The sequence below is a fragment of the Sprattus sprattus genome (genome assembly GCF_963457725.1).
Source record: "Sprattus sprattus genome assembly, chromosome: 9".
NCBI lineage: Eukaryota > Metazoa > Chordata > Actinopteri > Clupeiformes > Clupeidae > Sprattus > Sprattus sprattus.
In genome coordinates, this window is record NC_137928.1 from 9,910,121 (window position 1) to 9,933,236 (window position 23,116).

General features: G+C 40.4%; 2 protein-coding genes across 2 annotated transcripts; both read right to left on the bottom strand.

The window, feature by feature from the left end:
- Positions 1-3,075: 3,075 nt before the first annotated feature.
- On the bottom strand, positions 3,076-10,253 carry ttc9b (tetratricopeptide repeat domain 9B; the record flags this gene model as incomplete). The annotated part of the gene is made up of 3 exons (XM_080845143.1): positions 9,869-10,253; positions 4,065-4,247; positions 3,076-3,170 (listed from the first exon to the last, which is right to left on the bottom strand). The coding sequence occupies exons 1-3, from the start codon at positions 10,248-10,250 to the stop codon at positions 3,076-3,078; spliced, it is 660 nt and encodes a 219-aa protein (XP_080701269.1). The 5' UTR covers positions 10,251-10,253.
- A 6,256-nt stretch (positions 10,254-16,509) lies between these two features.
- cUnh19orf47 (chromosome Un C19orf47 homolog) lies at positions 16,510-22,718 on the bottom strand (the record flags this gene model as incomplete). The annotated part of the gene is made up of 8 exons (XM_080844938.1): positions 16,510-18,654; positions 18,815-18,906; positions 19,153-19,302; positions 20,216-20,341; positions 20,480-20,561; positions 21,324-21,438; positions 21,518-21,605; positions 22,700-22,718. 8 exons carry the CDS (start codon positions 22,716-22,718, stop codon positions 18,124-18,126), a joined length of 1,203 nt encoding a protein of 400 aa, XP_080701064.1. The 3' UTR covers positions 16,510-18,123.
- Between the last annotated feature and the right edge of the window lie 398 nt (positions 22,719-23,116).

The following is a 23,116-nucleotide window of genomic DNA, read 5'->3' on the forward strand; positions in this document are numbered from 1 at the left end:
TGTTCACTCCCATTATGAAGACTTATTTACTTTATTTACAACCTAGCATACACTAATGTGCTGAAAAGAGCCCATTTAAAGTTACTGGTTAGGTTTAAAATAACATGTTGAGATTAACAAAATTTCCATGACAACCGTATTACACCTAGGGTTTTGTCTTTTAAACTTTATTTATCTTTTTCAAATACCAATCAGTAGTGCATTCCTGGACTAGCAGTTCCGTAAAACCAGTTTTAATGTCTTCATATATTTCATTTTAAAATATCCAACGATATGTTCTCTATGCATGATCCAAGATGACAACCTTACCACCACTGGGTAATTTCCATTTCGGAGTCCCATAAACATGTAGAAAGTAAATGCAAAAAAAGTTTTAAATTATGTCCGCTTTTCTCCTCCCAATCTCTCTCATACAGAACACTTACAGGCCATCTCCAATAGAGGTGAGACCAACCTAAACCATCTGAGCAGTTTACAGATATTCAAAAATAAATTTTAAAATAACTCAACACACACTCACTTACATAAAGTTTATCTCCATAATTACTGTCACAGAGGTTCTCACCTCAAATCTGAATTTGACTCCCTTGCTTTGACATATCATTACAATAATAAAAGTAAAGCTTTCTACAACCATCAATATTTTTGCTTTACAATTCTCAAAACCACACAATTCTACTATGACCGTTGACAGACATACATCTTAAATGACATTAAAGAAAAAAGAGACATCACTTCCTTGTCCATATTCTCATGTTTGTGCTTTTGTTTTGATCAGAGCTGCACACTTTGATTAATGGGGTGGCTCTCGTTTAGAAGTCTATACCCGCAGTCGCAAACACAATGGCATGTCCTATTCATTGGCCTAGAAGATACAGTCCAGATGAGCAGGTGCAGGAGACGTTACTACAGACATTTTTTTTTAGATTTCTTCACTACAAAACAGCTTTCTCTCAGTCTTCTTTGACGGACAGCCAGACAGAACTAAATCCACATCACTGTCTACCTAAGTCTAGCTAACCAATTCAAATTACATAACAGTTCATGTGATTGTTTAGAGACCTCCAGTGAGAACCATAACTAGATCTCTTGTTTTCAAATGCAGTGATTTCATATTGATGTATGATATATCTATCAACAAACACCTAGGCTGCAGGTGGAGTCCCTTTGCTTCCCCGGTTCTTTATCTTTCTATTGCATACCTCTTTCAATGGCTTAAATCAAAGGTCCCACTGACATAACTCACTGTCTGCCTTGTAGTAGAAAAAAAACAAGTTGATCCAGAACCTTATCTTTTTTTTTTAAGAAACAGACTGCTGCTGTATATTAAACTCATCCCTTAAGCCCAACTACTACTGGATACAAAGGACAAGAAATGAATAGCACTGCATACCATTCCAAAATGCCCAGATTAACGCTTGTAGACATGCAGGGATCAGTAGGATAACACCAACTGAGAGACATCCATTTAGAATCAACCAAGACAATTGAAATCAGATTTTTCTGGATCCAGAAAAAAAAAATCAGGGATTAAATGACACTGACAGGATCATTCAAATGTGCCTATCATGGACATGATTGACAAAAGAAGTAAGATTCCCAGTCCCAAACCTAACATGAATGCCTGCAACTTAAACACACATCACATAATGCACACTCACAAAGCAAAACATGCTCTTGAACTCTTCTCCTCACAGCCGGAATTTGATGAGTGATATGTCACTGAAAGAAACAGTTATTTCTACAAAATCTAAACAAAGTGACTCTTTAAATGAATGATCTTCTTGGCTATTTTACGACTCTAACCGCAAAAACCGTGTTTATTTCTAAAAAGGTTTTACTACATTCCTATCCGTAGGAGAGGAAAAGTGATTCAACTTGATGTGTTAACTGACTTTCATACCAGTTCAAATACACGGTTATCCTATGAGTACTTTGAGTACATACTAGCTGCAAAAAAAAAAAGGCAGGTTTGTTGTGGCCCCTCATCATTTCATCAACAGGTTGGAAATACTTGCCTGTGGCTGGACTACCATACAAAGCAAGAGGGGACAACAGGCTTAACACTCTAACAATATACTCCAGGAAAAATGGACAACTAATTCAAGACACTGGTTCACAAAACACACCTGATAACAGTAGAACAGAGACTGTACTTGAGCCGTTTTTTTGTCCTTACAGGAAGAGAAAAGACATACACTTGTTTCAACCACTATCAGTAACTCAGATGATGCTAACCCTCAAAATAAAAAGAAAAGTGGAGAAAAAACATCAGAGAGAAAAAAATTACAAGTATTTGAATTAGCCCTTGTATACAAAGAGGTTGAGAAACCGAGATCTAATTCACGTCTGAAATAAGACAGAGAGAGAGAGAGGAAAACAAAGGCAGGCAGATGAATACCACGACCGATAAAAAGGAGAGATTACTATCTATAGCGATGCTTAATCTTACCATTACAGCATGTAGTAGCAGGGTGAGGGGGCACTGGAACAATCAAGCGCTATACATTACTCTATGTATGATGTCACTCCTAGCTTGTCTTATTGGGCACTAAAGCCTTGATATGTGTTACAACACATAACCCTCGTATCCAAAGCTAAGCCTTAACGCAGGAAACCCCCATACGCTCCCACCTCAGCCAATGACTCTTGGCTTTAAAAAAAGTATGACACACCCCCTTGGTACATGATGCAAAATCCCGTATTATCAATGTCTTTTTAAGTCGCTGTGCCATTCTAGCATTTGTTACTATGTCTGTTTTTCTACTTCCCTTCTGATTTTTTTTTCTTTAAGTGTCGTAGTTGATAGGTTGTTGTTCTTTTGCCAGTCTGTACCTGGGGAACAAAATGTAAGCACCGGGACAAATGGGCTTTTTAAAGGGACCATAACAGCCTTGTTTCCATCGGGAAGGGTTGTTCTAAGGGGGACAGGGGGGGTAAAGGGACGGCGCCCTGAAAGTGTCCAGCTGCGAGTGGAGCTATGCCTCCGGTGCCTGACGGGCAGAAGGAGCAGAGAGGAGGAGGAAGGTTGGTTGGTCAGGATAAAGGATGCCAGAGAGAGGGAGCGCAGGGGTGTTAGCCCAGCACCTCTTTGCCGCTCTCTCTCTCTCTTTGCCCACACTTGCTCATCTTCATCTCCGTCAGCTGGATGTACCGCAGGACATTTGTGTCTGCAAGAGAGAGCAAAGGGAAGATTGGTACAAACAGGTCTGCATTTTGTAGTCTGGATTCATTCAACAAACTCAACAAATCAGACAAACATATAATAGCCACAGACAATACCGTTCTTGTAATGATTCATGCCACATCAGTAAAACGTGGGCTGCACAATGACAACTATCTGTCACTAGAGAGCCCTTTAATCTTGCAAACAAGTGGTCAAAGCTGGATAGGTTTCAGAACACGGCTCCATGATCTGAAAGGGATACTTTTCTAAATATCGATTTCAAAGAAAGTCCTTCTACCTCGCTGTCTCTTTGTCCAGATGCCAGTTGCAAGCTTTGTAGGCTGCATCAGTGAGCTGGCAAAATTAAGCTTTAAGAGATGCCAGTTAATGGATTGTGTTACAAATAATATACTAAAATATTTATCATTTAAATAGGGACTTGATTTGCTCCTTATTTTTCAACTGTTTACATCCACGCTGTTTACAAATGCACATTTCATTATTTGACCAATATCTCAATAAATATCCCCTGTATTATGATTAGACTGTTTCATTTTAATAATAGTTAGTCAATGTACATGACTGTTGTTGGTCTAAACCGTTGGACATCACCTGGTAAAATGCCATTATTACAACAATCACAGCAATTTGTCTCACCTTTCACCATTCATTGGTTCACATGGTCACTGCATATGTATTAAAAGCAGACTGTTTTACTGTATGTTAAAAACTGTTGGGTCAACATGCATGACTAGCTGATCAAACCAGCTCCTTGTCAAATAGCAGATGTTTTTTGTCAACACAGTATGTTGTCAATTCATGCATTTATATGTGATTAAACCGTATACAATCCAAAGAATTACGCATGTCCATACCACACTAGTATTGCCGAACATACCTGTGGGCTCACGGCACTTGGCATCACGCAGGTAACGTAGGGCACATTCATAATCGCCCAGGTGATAGAAGGCAATACCGGCACGATACATGGCCTTGAAATGGTCCTGCTGATGTCTTAGAACCTTAAGACAGTAATCCCTCACCCGCTCATAGTTCACCAACTCTGACTGCAGCAAACAGGCTGCATGAAGGGAGAGAGAATGAGAGCGAGAGAGAGAGAGAGAGAGGGAATAGTATTAATCTAGCACCAGAGTTACTGGTCATCTTAGGAAACTGTCAACACGCAGTTAGCACATTGAGAGGAACAGACCACCCTTGCAAACTTTTGGAGCACATTGCACCTCCTAAGTGGCCTGTGCAAGGAACACAACAAGCATTCTGCCCTCAGCTGTACATTGACCCTTTTCACACTTCTGCTATGTACGAAATAAAAGCTATCATAATAGGGCAAACAACAATGGTGTCAGCATTAATGAACAGCGCTGACAATGCATACAACCTTCACATATTTAAATCCTCATTATGGTCAGCTACAGACATTGTTTGGTTTGGTGCAGCAGTTCTCATATTAACCTTTATTATTACACGGCTCTTCTTAATGCTGTAGAATGCTCCATTCACTTGAATGGGGCTTCCCAACGTTCTGCGGTCAACTATTTTCCGATAACTGACCGTTGCTATGCAGTTAATGACCGCTGTCAAGGAAAGTGGCCTTTTTGCCTCTAATTCACGTCTTTCGTAGCACTCCGCAAGTAGTACGGTAACTTATCAATGGAGTTTCAGCGGACGGTTGAGCAGCTGTGTTCTAAAGAATGTTCAACTGTCTTTGAAGTTCAACGTCTTTGGCGAACTATTTCTCTCCTTTTAAACACTACGTATAGTAACAAATGCATTGTAAAAAGACACACGGTGTTAAGTAATTTGTTTGTTTTAGTTGTAACCGTATAATAAGCGGGATAATGTATAGAACGCAGGTCATTGTCGGGAAAATAAGCCCCTTCAGGGTGAAGCAACACCCCTCCGCTTTCGCGTCGGGGTGCTGTTCGCCCTGTCGGGGCTTATTTTCCCGACAATGACCTGCGTTCTATACATTATCCCTTACATATTACCCTCTGGGCTCTCTATAGTAAAATTGTTTTGAATGCATTCTAATACAGCAAGAGCAAAGCCAAAGATGCCATTATGATTGCTTGTGAGAGCATGTGGTTGCATGACTTGAAAAACAGATGAAAAATCAATAAGAAAGTAGGCCTGCACAAACACTTAGAGCTTCCAAGTGCTTAAAAATGTTTATCAGAGTGGATATCGCATCCTCAAGCCCACCCTTGGGTCTGTAAACCAACTATGTAGGTCCCTTACGAAATAATCTTCTCAAAATAACTTAATGAAAAAGATGTAAGAGCAACTCCCCTTAAGTCATCATTCAATGTCCAAAAAAATGTACTCCTATCAGTCAGAACTACAAGGTGTAGTTGGGTAATTTGACCACACTCTGTTAACTAAGTGACATCTGATACACACTACTAAGACTCACAGCTTTTTTGCATAATTCTTCAGCCCACCTCTTCCAAATTCCACATGGGCCAAGGTTCTCCCCTGATTTTATACAAAACATTATTCCTCTCTTCCTGTCACATGACAATGCACAATTGTAATAAAAAGGGTATATATTTAGTTACTAAGACAAAATCTGATCCAGTGGCATGTTTTGAAAAGTGAAAATGAACATTATCCTGTGAGACTCATGGCTCGTCCTTGAGAGTAAGCCTGCAGCGGAGTTAGCATGTATAATTTCATCCTCCATTGATTTTCCTGCCATGAGTGAGCTACAATTAATGGACTACAGTTTAAATAATGGCTGAGGTCAGAATGTGCCTATTGCATGAGCTACCTTCCTGAAATGCCCTCTGGTCTGTGCACTATCTACTGTTCTGCATACAGTTCTCCCCACCAATGGCTTCTGAACTACGTGTACCAAGCTGAGTAATACACTAATCTTCCTGATGGCGCCACACCATTATGTCATTACTGAAGACATTTTGTAGTGGTGGGGTCTGCATCAGCTTCTATCGTCTATAAATGTGCTTCCATTTCCCATCCCTTCAAAATAGAAGGCTGAGCCTGTGGCCTGGAGGAAGGCACTTAATGCAAGTGGTTTCACAGAAAACATGACGCTGCAAAGAGGCATTTAAAAATGCTATCATCCCAAGGCACAGCTATCAAGTGAACAAAGGGGCATATAGTGCTTGTCCATATATATTACCGAGATACTGCAGAGATGACACAGTGTACACGTATATGTTACTTAACAGTATGACACGGCACAGTACATCCATGGCTCAGCATATGTAACAGTACTGCATTCGCACGCTAAACCAGGCACGTCTGTTCTGCGGTCATTTAGTGAGAGGGGGCTGCAGGGGAGTGAGATGAGTGGCTGTCCCTGGTTGACCTAGACTGCCTCATGGACAGAGACACCTGGAGGACTTGCGCCTCCGGAACACGGATAACTCTGACAGACAGCACTGATGCAAGCACCACCACACCAACACTACAGCAGCAGTACCATCACAACCATCTTCAATAGCTTAGCACAAATATATGTTTTTACAAGTTTTAAAGGATTTATATATCCAAGCAAAAGAGACTCCAATCTGATGGAACTTGAAATATTGCTATCTCTTGTAGTAAGACATTAACTGCTTGTTCTGTATCTGCAACTTAGATGTGTACTCTGTCTGTCTCTCCAACTTTAGCGTGCTTATTAATATTCTAACAAATCCTTCAGTACATATCCATCCATTTCCATGGTTCTCTGTGACTATATGACTCAGCATCACGAATCAGAGGGCCTATGCACATTGCATTGTATATTCAGCTAGCAACATACGTCCATTCCAGCCAGTCCAGTTTACTTCATCACTCATACAATCCCACTGCTGTTAAAATCACTCCATCTTCTCCTGTTTAAAAATGTTCAGTGACATGCATATCCTTTTGTGTCATGTATACTGCAGCATCATCACACAGTAGAAACTGCACCAAGCGTAACTCCCATGGTTGAGCCTTACCATCTGTGGACCTGGCACTCGCATTTCCCCACCATGATGACCAATCTGAGATAGCCTGGCGCCGCCAGCGCACATTCACTGGGTTCATGGTAGTCTGAATCTGTTCTATTGGATTCTGGTTGGGCTGAGGGCGTAGCTGTGGAGTGTCTGTCCAAATTATACTTGGAGTGATAAGATCAGCTCGTAGCTCAAGTCACGAATGCTGAGATTATTGCAGCACTGTGAGGCCAAAGGGGCTGTTCAAATAAAACCAACTCAGGAGAGATAAGCCATAACATCCTTAACAAGTAGCCTATACATCAATATGGTTCGATTATACACCTAACATGTTGTAATTCAATTAAAGCATCTTTTCTTACAGCCAACATAGTACCGTAATTGTTGAAGTACGTATAAAAGCATGCATGTGGTCTACCATTTCTTTTCTTTTAAGCATTTCCAGGGTACAACTCAAGTGAAAACTCATCGCAATAACCACGTAAGACGTGGCTCTCCATTGTTGTGTTCAAGAATAGCAATGAAGCCCTCCATCAACATCAAGACCAGAGTAGAATTGCATCAACCCAAAAGGAGAGGCTAGTCAGATGAAGATGAATTGCTACATTCTTTCATTCGTACTGATTCAGCGAAGGGCAGGTCTGAAATAAATAGCTTTGACTTACAGACAAATGTGATTCATGAATGTTTTAGCATTACTGGTAATAATACAGGCATTGAATAGTCCTTGTCAGACAGCTAAGTACAGATGAAGCTTTCTAAATTACAGGCTACATGGGACCTTACATTTCTAGAATGTTCGCTAGCTTACAGGATTTGTGTTATGGATAATTTATGCACTGTCATTCTTCATTCATGGGAAACAACATACAACCAGAGCAGTTTTTGCCTACAGGTGGATGGGGCAAATGTTGAGGACTTTCTAGAACAAAATCTTGCCTTAAGCATTCAAGAACCAGCCGTACACAAAAAACCCTTGTGGTTGCAAACAGCCTGTATAAACTAAGGATAAAAATAAACTGTTGTCTGAAATCCTTAACCAAATTGAGGACACCTAAATTAAAGATGTCAGATAAACAAAGTTCAAATATAACTCAGAGTCACTAAATCCACACGAATGTGATGTCTTTGCTTAACAAAGGGTCATGTTGTCATGGGCTGGAAATAATTTGAAGTTCGCTATTTATAATACTTTAAATGTAATCCAAAGTGACTTGGCAAGCCGTAATATGTCTGGGTCTTTTGCTGACATTGTCACAAAATAGATACAAGTGCTGCACTGGTTCCAGATCAGTGATCCATGCCGTCATTACTCTTCCATGCTCCACACGAGGGGTTAGGGGTTCAGTGTATTATCTGGCACTCGCAACTATAACAAGAGAAAAAGCATAACCCTCACTGCCCTTTCGAATGGATCACTTCAGGGAATTCATTCCTAATATGGATGACAACACACAACATTCAGCTCTGTTTACATCACCATGATGGTTGTACTGATGGAATCTTCATAATTCTTTACCTGTTCTAACTCGTTGCATACTGACTTTCCTGCATCTATATCTTAGCCTTATTCATCTGGTTTGCCATGTTACCATGACCACAAAATGTAAACATATTCACACATACACAGGCATAAATGTGCAAACACAAATGCTTCTCCTTACCTAACATATTATCAGGTTTAATGTGCTTGTAATAGCAAACACAAAAGCAGTATACCAGTGGCTCTTCACTCAACTAAGCTCATTTGCTTAAGTAAATGTACAATAATAGTTTGTATACAGCAATGCCACACTTACAAAGTGCACCTAATCTACATGAGGAAATTATTTTTGGACTACCAAGGCTAACAGTATCCTTTCACATTTCAATAGTGGGCAGGCATTAGTTGAATATAGACTGTTAGAGAGGAGACTCCAGTAGGGTCTGCAATAGCGAAATATAGCAGTCTATTCCTTATATTTGACAAGCACATTGAGTGAAGCAAACACATTCACCCACAGACATAGCAGAAGCCTGATTTACACCTGAAAATTAGGAAGAACAATTAGGAGGTTCTCCTTATTAGGGGGGATTGGGGTTTCCAGAACATAACATTCACAGTATGTTAATATGGCTTTGTCAACTGGAATTAAAATGTATGATTCATACATGCAACAAAAAAAAACATTATGTTGACATCTGTATCATAAAGCACTTAGGGATTTGCTATTTCCACTGCTGTATGAAAATCAAGATGAACAACCTACATTAGAAACTGGGTTTGTATATATGCAGGTTGTATATAATAGTAACAGCATCACTGCAGTTACTATAGCCTATCTAAACTTTTATAACGGTCATGGTATAGGCTCTCATGACACGAATGCTATCCGAGGCGACATTTTTTCCGAAAAGCATTCGAATTGAGAGTACAATTGATATAATACCAAAGGGGGTTTGTTATGCTTCTCGGTTGTGCAGTTATTTATTTAAGGTAAAAGCACGACAGATATAATAGGGTAATATTCTGATTTGTGCTCGTCACTGTTTATGTTTTTCGAGCTCCGGCCTACGGTGGACGAAGATGGTGTTTTGTAGTAGCCAATTATTAGGCCTTCATCTCCTCACCATCCTTGCATAAAGGAAAGTCGCTTCGTTCCTCTGTAGCTTATCGGTGTTAACGCTTGTTTGGAGGAGATGTTGTCTCCTTGACTCCTGAAATGAGCTATGAAAGGGCGCCGAGAAAACTCACCTGTCAGACTATCATAGCATTCGATCTCCGTGATTTCCACAGCTTTCCGCTGTTCCTCTGTTAGCTTGGCTGCGGTTTGGTTCAGCAGACTGACCTCGGAACCCGTGGTCCCATCGACAACATGAACTCCTTTCAACTGCAGCAAAGCCCTGTGATACTTTCCAATAGCTTCCCTAAATTTCTTCTCTTTGTAACAACGATGGCCCTCTAATTTGAAGTCAATGGCTTTCTGTATTTTGGAGTCCATCTCCATCTCTGCCGTAACGACACGATAGCCTCCTCCGCCAGTGCCAACGTCTCCACCTGCGGCCGCTGCTAGACTCCGGCCGCCCGCCTCCGGATAGCTTTTCAAGCTTTTAATCGAGTGTTGTTTGGCCTCCATAATGTTCAGTAGAAGGTACCGTGAAATGCCATGCTGGTCCTATACGTAGGCCCACAACTGTTGTCTCTTGTAGCACTGTAGAAGCAGGCTGTGGATAAAGGTTGGGACCGAGCGGTGATGGAGAAAATTACCGACAGAAAGAAATTGAAAAACAAAATCTGTCTAAACACACACACAGTTAAACGGCATAGCATAGAAAATATAATGACGTTAAAACGTTACCTGCGCCTCTTTTGTCCTCTTAGCCTTGGTGTGACGACTCTCCGATAGCGATGCTGGAGGACTGAGGATGGATCACGCGATTGTGTTGAGTTTGCTCTCGAGCCACCGGCACGCGCAGCTTCAGCACCACAGACAGCTCAAATAGACTTGCCTGCACGGCATTATGGGAAGAGGGGATTCGTCGCATCACGAACTGTCTGTGATGAATGTCGTGATTATTTTGAGATCAGCTAGATTTCCCGTTGTGTTTCATCTCACAATGCTTATGGGTAGGCTAACTGTAATGTAAAGTATTTTACAATCAGAAGATTACATCGCGATCTTTAGCCTATTATCGAGAAGAACTTACATGGATGGAGCCTACAAATTTGTTTACAACATTAATCTATTTTCCCGTACTTGCACGGTTCGAATATGTTTATACAGCTACGAAAGCTTTGATCAAGAGAGAATCTACCTAACAGTAGTCATATCTACTGCAAATCCAATCTGTCTCAACAATACTATTCAGTTGCTCGTGTTGAAATCGTGGCAGACCTATATTGCCCCTTTGTTCTCACATTAACGTTTTAGACAAAACAATTACCAATCACAATTTCCTCCAAATAAATAGGTTAAAGCATCTATTACAAATCTGACCAGCATATATTGTTGCCCCGTAATATGTCTATTGCCTACATTTATAAAACTAGCGTAAACATGTCGGGTTGCTGTGCAACGTAACAACACAAATGTGCACAGTCACATATCGAAGGTGGTGCATAACAAGCTTATCTCAAAGGCCTTACTACAGGGTTGTCAGTAAGGCCTGGAATCATTGGAATATTTTATGGCATAACACGGTGTAAAATTGTAGACTAGCAATACGTTTTTAAGAATCATTCTCGAATGTTTAGATTCAATCTCACTCCCATGGTTTTCATCGTTGAAGATGCAACTCCTCACCCAGGCATGCAGTAGCATCACTCAGAAGAAAAGGCAAGGACAGTGTCGTCAGTGGTCTTGAAGGTAGGGATGTTGGCCTTTTTTAAACAGATTTTAAAGGGGTCTAAATTTTAGACCCCTTTAAAATCTGTTTAAAAAAGGCCAACATCCCTACCTTCAAGACCACTGCGTAAGAATAAAAATAACCAGGGAATCAAGATTTCATGTTACCTTGGAACAAGCAAAACAAATCCTTCGACAACATGCTCTCTGAGACTAATGGTTACTAAGAAACTAAACCCAGGGGATTTCTCTGAGAGGAACAGGCTTGTATTTTACCATCTTAGTAGCAGGAGTGGAAAGTAATTAACTACGACCACTTGTAGGCTTTGACTGTCATTAAATATCTCTGCATAACCGTGCTTGGTGAGTGGACCTATTTTGTTACCCTTGGAAGTTTGCTTTCAGTAGCCTGCAGTATATTTAAAACTAGAAAATGCATTTCCTGAAGGAAATACCAGTGCATGAAATGCAAAAGTTAAGAAAGAACGAATAAAAGAAAAGAAAAGTGAAAGAAGGAAGGAAGAAAGGAAAGAACAGTAAAAGAAGGAAAGAAGAGTGGAAGAAGGAAAGAAGAAAGGAAAGAAGAGTGAAGAAAGGAAAGAAAAGTGGAAGAAGGAAAGAAGAGTGGATGAAGGAAAGAAGAAAGGCAAGAAGAGTGGAAGAAGGAAAGAAAAATGGAAGAAGAAAAGAAAGAAGAGTGGAAGAAGGAAAGAAGAGTGAACAAGAGTGCCTCTGGATGAAGAGATAAAGAGAGAGTGAAAATATTGAAAAAAGAAGATAAAAATGGAGTGAAGAAGAGAGATTGAGTGTGAGAGAAAGTAAACTGAGAGAGAAAGATGGAGAGGAAAAAAAATAGAGAATGGATGGTGTCTTAATGTTCCTAGTTACAGTTAAATTGAGAGGGACAGAGAGGAGAGATTCCTTGGATTTGGCGCAGGTGTCAGTAAAGCACAGGTGCAAGCCAGTTTAAAGACCCTATTATGATGTCATAATGGCCCAATGTAAGTCAATGGGAGAAATTTATATTTGTTTTTCTTTAATATCTTAAAAAGTATAAAGTTTAGAAAAGTGAAAAATACATAGCATAAGTGTCGTTTACAAGACCTACGCGACAAAGTTTGAATGAAGTTTCTACGTTAAGCGGTTCGGGCTGAATTAATCGCAGAAAAAGGTAACAAGAATAAGAAGAAGAAGAAGAAGAAGAAGAAGAAGCAGCCTAGGAATAACAATACAGGGCATTCCATGCACTGTAATGATGTAGGCCTAATTTGTTTTCACGCTAACAGTGGTTAGATAGCTGTGTAATTATGAAGCTACATTTTTCTGTTCAGATTGGCTACAAAGGTAAACAAACAGATCCCTCCAGTGAGCCAATCAGTAAAGGTTGCTTGAAAGCTATTTGTAATGCTATACATAAGAACGATACCTATTCATGTATAATAAACACATATGAAGCTTTGTACATGTTGCTACAGGAACCAGTGGTCAGTGGCAACCATAATCTCAGGACTCCCCTAAATAGTAGGCCAGCATTGCACTTAGCAACTAGAAAATGCATTTCCTGGAGGAAATACCAGTGCATGAAATGCAAAAGTTAGGAAAGGAAGAAGAAAAGAAAGAAGAGTGAAAGAAGGAAAGAAGAAAGGAAAGAAGAGTGGAAGAAGGAAAGACAAAAGGAAAGAAGAGTGAAGAAAGGAGAGAAGAGTGGAAGAAGGAAAGAAGAAAGGAAAGAAGAGTGAAAGAAGGAAAGAAGAAAAGAAAGAAGAGTGAAGAAAGGAAAGAAGAGTGGAAGAAGGAAAGAAGAAAAGAAAGAAGAGTGAAATAATGAAAGAAGAAAGGAAAGAAGAGTGAAGGAAGGAAAGAAAAGTGGAAGAAGGAAAGAAGAGTGGATGAAGGGAAAAAGAAAGGCAAGAAGAGTGGAAGAAGGAAAGAAAAATGGAAGAAGAAAATAAGAAAGGAAAGAAGAGTGGAAGAAGGAGAGAAGAAAGGAAAGAAGAGTGTAAGAAGGAAAGAAGAGTGAAGAAAGGAAAGAAAAGTGGAAGAAGGAAAGAAGAGTGGATGAAGGAAAAAAGAAAGGCAAGAAGAGTGGAAGAAGGAAAGAAAAATGGAAGAAGAAAATAAGAAAGGAAAGAAGAGTGGAAGAAGGAGAGAAGAGTGAACAAGAGTGGCTCTGGATGAAGAGATAAAGAGAGAGTGAAAATATTGAAAAAGGGAGATAAAAATGGAGTGAAGAAGAGAGATTGAGTGTGAGAGAAAGTTGACTGAGAGAGAAAGATGGAGAGATGGAGAGGAAAAAAAATAGAGAATGGATGGTGTCTTAATGTTCCTAGTTACAGTTAAATTGAGAGGGACAGAGAGAGAAGAGGTTCTTTGGATTTGGCACAGGTGTCAGTAAAGCACAGGTGCAAGCCAGTTTAAAGACCCTATTATGATGTCATAATGGCCCAATGTAAGTCAATGGGAGAAATTTATATTCGTTTTTCTTTAATATCTTAAAAAGTATAAAGTTTAGAAAAGTGAAAAATACATAGCATAAGTGTCGTTTACAAGACCTACGCGACAAAGTTTGAATGAAGTTTCTACGTTAAGCGGTTCGGGCTGAATTAATCGCAGAAAAAGGTAACAAGAATAAGAAGAAGAAGAAGAAGAAGAAGAAGAAGCAGCCTAGGAATAACAATACAGGGCATTCCATGCACTGTAATGATGTAGGCCTAATTTGTTTTCACGCTAACAGTGGTTAGATAGCTGTGTAATTATGAAGCTACATTTTTCTGTTCAGATTGGCTACAAAGGTAAACAAACAGATCCCTCCAGTGAGCCAATCAGTAAAGGTTGCTTGAAAGCTATTTGTAATGCTATACATAAGAACGATACCTATTCATGTATAATAAACACATATGAAGCTTTGTACATGTTGCTACAGGAACCAGTGGTCAGTGGCAACCATAATCTCAGGACTCCCCTAAATAGTAGGCCAGCATTGCACTTAGCAACTAGAAAATGCATTTCCTGGAGGAAATACCAGTGCATGAAATGCAAAAGTTAGGAAAGGAAGAAGAAAAGAAAGAAGAGTGAAAGAAGGAAAGAAGAAAGGAAAGAAGAGTGGAAGAAGGAAAGACAAAAGGAAAGAAGAGTGAAGAAAGGAGAGAAGAGTGGAAGAAGGAAAGAAGAAAGGAAAGAAGAGTGAAAGAAGGAAAGAAGAAAAGAAAGAAGAGTGAAGAAAGGAAAGAAGAGTGGAAGAAGGAAAGAAGAAAAGAAAGAAGAGTGAAATAATGAAAGAAGAAAGGAAAGAAGAGTGAAGGAAGGAAAGAAAAGTGGAAGAAGGAAAGAAGAGTGGATGAAGGGAAAAAGAAAGGCAAGAAGAGTGGAAGAAGGAAAGAAAAATGGAAGAAGAAAATAAGAAAGGGAAGAAGAGTGGAAGAAGGAGAGAAGAAAGGAAAGAAGAGTGTAAGAAGGAAAGAAGAGTGAAGAAAGGAAAGAAAAGTGGAAGAAGGAAAGAAGAGTGGATGAAGGAAAAAAGAAAGGCAAGAAGAGTGGAAGAAGGAAAGAAAAATGGAAGAAGAAAATAAGAAAGGAAAGAAGAGTGGAAGAAGGAGAGAAGAGTGAACAAGAGTGGCTCTGGATGAAGAGATAAAGAGAGAGTGAAAATATTGAAAAAGGGAGATAAAAATGGAGTGAAGAAGAGAGATTGAGTGTGAGAGAAAGTTGACTGAGAGAGAAAGATGGAGAGATGGAGAGGAAAAAAAATAGAGAATGGATGGTGTCTTAATGTTCCTAGTTACAGTTAAATTGAGAGGGACAGAGAGAGAAGAGGTTCTTTGGATTTGGCACAGGTGTCAGTAAAGCACAGGTGCAAGCCAGTTTAAAGACCCTATTATGATGTCATAATGGCCCAATGTAAGTCAATGGGAGAAATTTATATTCGTTTTTCTTTAATATCTTAAAAAGTATAAAGTTTAGAAAAGTGAAAAATACATAGCATAAGTGTCGTTTACAAGACCTACGCGACAAAGTTTGAATGAAGTTTCTACGTTAAGCGGTTCGGGCTGAATTAAATCGCAGAAAAAGGTAACAAGAAGAAGAAGAAGAAGAAGAAGCCTAGGAATAACAATACAGGGCATTTCATGCACTGTAATAAAGTCAACTCTCTACCCTCTGGATCTAAGATGAGGTGATGGAACCAACCATCCCAAGCATCTTACAGCAGCATCCCCTTCATACAGTTCTTGAGACTTAATGGGTATGGTCCATACCTGGTAGACTTTGACACTACTTAGACCAAAGTGTTCAGTTGATGAAAACAACACACCTATTCAGATAAGATTCATTTAGGAAGCCTGAGAATGGGGTAGATACCTTGCTCATCTCTTCGACGGTGAAAAGACTGAGGATGAATGTACACAACGTACCTAATAAAGTGTGTATATGAGGCAGATGAAACGAGCCATTTCTAAACAGATATCAAACAGTAATGTCAACGGATCCTAAAATCTCAATCTCCAAAGACTGGCATGGTTGCTTGATTATTTTTTACCTCCCAATGTGGTTACTTTTAGGTCTATTAACCTTTTTCTACTCCACCGCAAGATTTCTTCTGCCACTTGTGATGTTACCATCATCACTGTACATCGCCGTTTCAAGTAAGACTCTATCTTGTTTGATCATTAACTTCCTCTTTCCATCCCTAGTAGTGACAAACATCTGTCATGCATCACTCCACATTCAGTTGAACCCATCAGGGCCTATGACAATTATTTTCAGTGAATTACCCAATTGGTAGCAAATATCAGGACACATATGGCAATCAATGTCCGAAGAAATAGTTTAACATCAAAATATGAGACATCATTACAAAAAGGCCAGGGCAGATTTTATCTACAATTTATACATCAGGAGGTTTGATCCATGATTCTTTTTATAAAATACCAAAAACACTACTACACAATTATCTTGTTTTGACATTTGAAAATATGGCAGAGGTCTACCAATAGAATAAAAACAATACAATAAAATTGAAATAAAGCACAAAACAAAATTTGTTAACCCTTGGGTCAGTCTTCAACTGTTCTGTCTAAAGCAAGAACTGGCTTAAACAAGAGCCAGTGGTTGCTCGTGGTCTAGTTCTTGTTCACTTTCCAATAAGACACACTAAAAACAGTGAATGGCAGATCATATTTATGCAACATAAAAAGCATCCCATAAATGTGCGAACATTTAGCGCCAATCCTACATTTAAAAAAATGTCATAGCTGTTCCAACAGCTTTTCCTAATATAGCGCGTGTTCTAAGGGTCATTAGCATTACAGTGACTGGACAAACATATGCTATTGCCCTGTATGAATGACAAGGCCTTGGCATAAAATGTTATACAATACCTCTGAATAAAAATGATGACTTACTTGGTTGGACAAAAAACATGGGAAAACGAGGTCTCAATATTACTCCTGGGGTCCCGCTACACTAAAAATCCGTCAATGTCTTTCTGCAGCCAAGCTGACTGAAATCAGTGTAATTGCAATGCTCTTGATTAGCCAAATCAAATGTGTTCAGCCCATCACGAGTGCTTCTGCTGAGATCAGCCAGGGAAAGATGTTAAATATACAGAGCTGGAGGCCCAAGGATCTATAGCCTCTGGTATGAAGGTTCCGTCTCTTTATAGCCAAGATAGAATGGAATATTGCGCAACAGGATATGCCAGTAATCAGTATCACACAGTGCTTCTGGCCCCACAACCACGTTACAGTACAGTACCAAACCTGAAATGGTACTTTTGATTAATGGGTCATTAGTCAGTGAAACAAAATCTTTTCAGGTATCAAAGATCTTGTATCTGATGTTTGTGCAGTTGCAAAATGCTCTTAAATTCATGGGATAACTGGTATCATCTGGCCATGTATCCTTTGTGCCATTTGTGTGAAGACAAAAAAAAAAGCTTACATTGGCCACAAAAAAACAGTGGAAGCCCTTAGGGGGCAGCAGTGAGCACTGGTGGGAAAAAAATTAACACAACAATAAGCACACAGATAACGGAGGAACTTAACATAGCGTCCAGAGAAGCCTCTGGGAGTGGCACTTGGACACAGATATGCATTTCTTGATTGATGCAAGGATGGCAAAGGAAAATAAGCATGCAATGTTAGCATTCTACACTCTGTGAAAATAACAAAGGTGTCGGGCTCTGGTCCACATAAATGACAACCATATGTAAGAGCTGGCAAATTTAGGTTTCCAGAAAGACGTTAGCCATCTAAGAATCTCCTAGCCCTCAGCCAGCTAGTACACGTGGAGTGGAGAGGTTTAAACATGGATGCAAATGACCCAATAATTATGTCAGAAAAGAGGTTAGATTGGAGCTGGCATATGACATGCTTTAGAAGGGGTTTTAGGGATAAGTCAGGGTAATCATCTATCAGGTATCAGGTGCTAGTATGGGCAGCATACTCCACACCATCATAGCACAGGTCAGTGAATTAGTTTACCATCTTGCCAATACAGGGATGTCAGAAACCCACCATTATCATCTTATTTTTTTCCTATTTGATCAGACTTCAATCTGAGTATGGCAACTGAATGTTTGAAAGTGAAACTATACCCCAAAAGTGTCTTGCTGTGTAACATGAGGTGAGTAGAGGTGGTGGAAATATATATATTTTTATGTGTATACTTAGGTCTTCTTGCTGCCTAGTCTCTTAAAAACACTGACCACCGCAGCATCCATCTGGGCATTGGGGCAGTCAGCTGAGCCTGCAGCACTTGTGCTGCTGCTGACCTTTGGACTAGCCAAGGGCAAAGCGTCAGAGAGCAGCGGCGTGGCCGAGGCACTGAGGGAAATCGAGCCACTGTTAGGGGCCTTTCCCAGTCTATGCAGTATGCTCCGTTTGGGACCCCCTTCATGAGTAGAGGAGGTAGACGAAGGGAGTGGAGGAGAGGGCTCCACGGAGGGCATCTTCACTTTCTTGCCCAGCCTGCTCAGGGCAAAAGAGGCTGGTTTGATAACAACTTGTTTGATAGCAGCTGGTTCTTTCTTTGTGGAGGGGTGAGATCGCTTGAGCACGCCCGCGTACTGAAGAACAGAGCCTTCTCCATCGCTATCCTCCTCCTCCTCCTCAGCAGCAGCAGCAGTTGGTTTAGGAGCATCCCGCTGCCAGCCGGGATCCTCCTGGCCACCGCCCAACCGACTGAACACTCCCGAGGGCTGGAAAAGGGAGGGGCGGAGGGGAGAGAGAATGAGACGAGACAGACGGCACAGTTTGACTAAATCTGAAGATGAAGCTGAAGATTTCGCAGTTTTTTTCCTGCACAGATTTGTTTGTGGCACTTATATTCATTTTTCTTTTAAGTGCTAGTGAGCTTACCTTGCTCACTTTAGCAGCAGCTGTGGAGGTAGTTTCGGCCTTGGACTCCGCCCCGAGTCTCGCAAACACAGAGGTACGCTTCAAGCCCTTCCCTATGGGGTACAGCCAATCAGACACAAACAATAAACCAAACAGTCCTCCACCAAGTCAAATTTACAAACACACGTCACCTATATGTGTATTCAAATAAAACTTTTAGACCTCACTCTGCCGAATTAAAACAAACATTTTCTGGTTTATAGCTCTGAGTGTTGCCAGATGACACAGTAACATAGTACATGTCATGTCGGTGCCTTTTGGAACAAGCCTGTGCCCTTTATCTCAGGAGAGGGTTTAACCTTTCTTGGTCTGCTGGCCAAGGATGCGTCGGGTGCGTGGGGTTGTTCCCTTTGGCATGTTTATGATGTACTTGCCCTCCATTTCAGCAGTGACACGCCGCCGCTTCACCAGCAGGCCATTCCCTCCCTCCGCCACCGGCTCACTCGGTGCTAAGGAGAAAAAATAGATATAATATTTAACTGCTGAAAAACAGACTTAACGTTCTACAAGCAAATCTCTATCAAAATGATTCAACCCCCATTGCGTATTAGGCTTATTGTCAATTATTTCTTATTCAGAAGAAAACCCAGATGAGAAAACTATCGAGAATGGCAAATGTTTTCCTAAATCCACGGAAGTGGAGTTCAGAAGAAAGTCCTTCTCGTTCGAGTTCAGAAGAAATTCCTTTGCGTTCGAGAATGAGGCCCAATGATCCCAAGCAAACCTCAAAGTCCACCAAGGCTTGGTTTCAGAAAAAGAAAGGGAACTCTTTGAGGTTTGCTGTGAGTGGCCGTCACAGTCGCCTGACTTGAACCCCATCAAAAATCTCTGGTGGGATATAAAGAAGGCGGTTGCAAAATGCACACCCAAGTATATTACTGAACTGGAGGCATTTGCCCATAAGGAATGGGCTACGATTCCTCAGGAACGCTGTCAGAAGCTGGTGTTAAGCTAGGCATCACATTTGCAGCAGATCATAACAGCAAAAGGGCGCTCTACCAAGTACTGAAGATGCTTGTCATGATGGGGTTGAATAACTTTGAGACTGCAGTAGTCTTTCAAAGAAGCACTGTGTTGAATTTGGATAAAAACCCTTGTAATATTAGTTAAATTGAACTACTTAGACAGTTCTTGTGGAATTTGTTTATTGCAAACAGCTGAGAAATTGTTTATTTTGCCAATATACCTAATGTGCTATGGGGGTTGAATAATTTTGATTGTAACTGTGTACGGGCATCACTGATCCTGATATCCAAAACATATATGGCACGCTGGAAATCAATATTTTGCCATTTTTGTTGTTGTTTGTTTGTATCCTTTTCAATTTCCTGAATTGAGAGAACTGATCAAGCATCTTCTTACCCGTACTTCCTTTGGTACCCTTGTTGGAGACAGTCACAGAGAGCCGGTTCTCACTCGGCCACTGGGCAGGAGTGCTTGGTGGCGAATCCCGGCTTAATAGGGCACTGGCTATCATGCGCGTGGCAGCTGTTCATAGGAGAAAGGGTGCAAAGGGATTCTATTTATACTATGGCTTGAAGAGTGGGGCCCTTTATGTTCAATGAGGTATATTACTCATGTACAGACAGGGTGTGTCTGGGGTGGAAGAGGACAAGCCTCACTCACGAGTGTTCGCAGTGCGTCTCAGCTCGGCCTGAACGCTGGTCTGTCCAGAGCTAATGGACTCAGTGGCCATCTTGCACATATCCTTCAGGGCAAAAGAAACATATACACAAAGTGAGTAAATATACTCACTTCACTGCCAATCAGATATTATTCACTAACAGTACTGTCTATTCATGTGCCTCATCATCAACTAAACCAGATGTCTTCTCCACCTCAACAATAGCTGCGGGTTATTTTTCGAGTATATAATTAGAAAAGAGTGATGCACTATGAGGTTCTGTCTATCTTTAGCTTACATGGTGAGCTAATGAGGTGACCTGATACTGTATAGTGCTGTGTTAAGACTCCCTTATATTACTGCCAGGCTTGTGGTAACAGGCATGCTGAACACCAGTACTGATTGTATGCCATTTCATAGCCTAGCATAAAGTCTAGTTTTGTAGTGAGCCTAGTTTCTTACTTTGGAAGAATTACACAAATTAGCAAGTACATGCTGTGATGTTTCGTATGAGCGGACATTCCATCGGAAAATCAGCCCTGTCAGTCTTCTGAGAATCCTTAGTTTGGCATAGCCTTATTCAGCATTCCACTGTCAACATTGCTGACATGCCTGACAAAAGCTACTGTCAATAGAAAGACTATTTTGGTAGAACACCTCTTCTCAAAATCCAATGGGGGAAGATCCTACACAGATAAACATGACATTGTAATCCCACTAAGTAATCACTGATTGAGTTGGCTTGAACTCTCTGAACAAAACAAAATGAACACACCCGGACGGTGTTCGTAACATATGAGGTCCCTTTCAGAGCAATGTTAATCCTGGTAAAGTGAGTTGTCTTACCTGCCTGTAGACTAATTTGGCATGTTTGAGAATAGCAATAATATCCCCAATGACCGTTATGCCCAGGTCCATCATGATATCCTTGCTGAGATCCATTAGCATGTTCTTTTGTATCCTATTCGGGAGAATATAAATTAAATTGAGCAGAGGAAACAATTTCGAGGAAGGATGTGATGAAGAAAAATGTCACTCACCTGTTATCCACAAAGGACACTGCATAGTTAATAGCCAGACTAGGTGGGATCCCAGCTTCTTTGAAGAACTGAATCCACTCTGAAGTGGCTGAAAGAACAATGTGGAAGGAAAAAAATGTTTTCACACAGCTGTGACACAAAGTTTAAAATACATTCTTAAACAAATTATTGAAAGATTGAGCAGATTAATATTTTAGCCACAATTTAGCCTTAAATCGTAATATATATTTCCAAGAGATCAACTGATGGGGACCATATTTCCTGTGTTTAAATGTCATAACAGCAGGTATAACCCACAAACATTGCTGAAAACTGAATGCTAGAAATAAACATTCATTGTATTAAAAAAAGTATTCGAAGCTTTTCATATTATAGGCTTCCGAAGCAAACTACTGTAGAAGTGCTCTCTGGGAACGTTGGGCCTATATGCTAAGACCTCATCCATGCCAATCGTCAGTTCACCACTCCTATGATTCGCAAACTCATGAAGAACAGTTGCAGACGTCTATTTTTAGACCAAAAGAATGGGTCCTCCGCCAACATCCTGAAATCCTATCTGACACAGCACGTGTATCTTTGAAAGAACTAACCAGAGCATGAATTGAACAATGAGCTGTCTACGCTTGATATGCCAGTCTCGCACGCTTTGAACAATCCTACCAACTACTATTAATTGTTCCACAAAACATCCAGGAGCATTATCGGCTAGTCGAACACCTTAACGTTACGCGTCACCACCTTAGATAATAGCACATTAATGTGACGTTAGCCAGATTCCATCAACATTGCCATCCCCTAAATATAATGTTAACGTAATCATATCAAGTAATTGAATACTTCAGCCTCCTAAACTGAATGTTTAATATAGGCTTCTAGAAGACCCGCTCATTATCACTTATCGTAGATTAAACACGAAAGAATTACTAAAAGCTGACGTTAACGTCTACTTTTCTGCCGGCGTTTTCCAAAGACCAACTTTGGGTAACGAGGTATCCTAGCTAAGATATGTCCGCTAGCTAGATAATGCAACGTTTCACCCAAACTTCTACTCTCTGTAGTTTCGGATGTTTTCTGGATGACTGTACGTATATTAGCTCGATATTGAACTATATCAATGTGTCCTCGTATAAAACATTTTACAGTTAAACTGTATAGAAAAACCGGGCCTATTTCAACACTAACCTGATTTCTCCGACGCCATCTTCACTGCAGAATACTTATGTTCATAGGATGCACCCGGATAGTTCCGGTGAGCAGCGGTAGTGAAATTAGTTGGCTCAACTTCCGGGCAGATTTACACTAAGAGTGTACCAAAATAAAAGTTTTCGATCGGCTATTTAAAGCAACAGAATGCCGCAATTTGACACTTTTTAATGTATGTTTTATAGGCAACTTGTTTTGGTATGGACTTCAAGTACTTTTTGATGGTATATGGTTATGTGAAAAACAGATAACATCCACTAGTCATCCAGACAATGCACTAGGTAGTTCCTGAGCCTGCACCCCACAGAAAAGCCTTCACAGCACCACACGCCAACAATATCACAAAAAGACACCAGTTAGCCAGTTCGGAAGCTTCTATCAGTGCCAGTGGGGCTG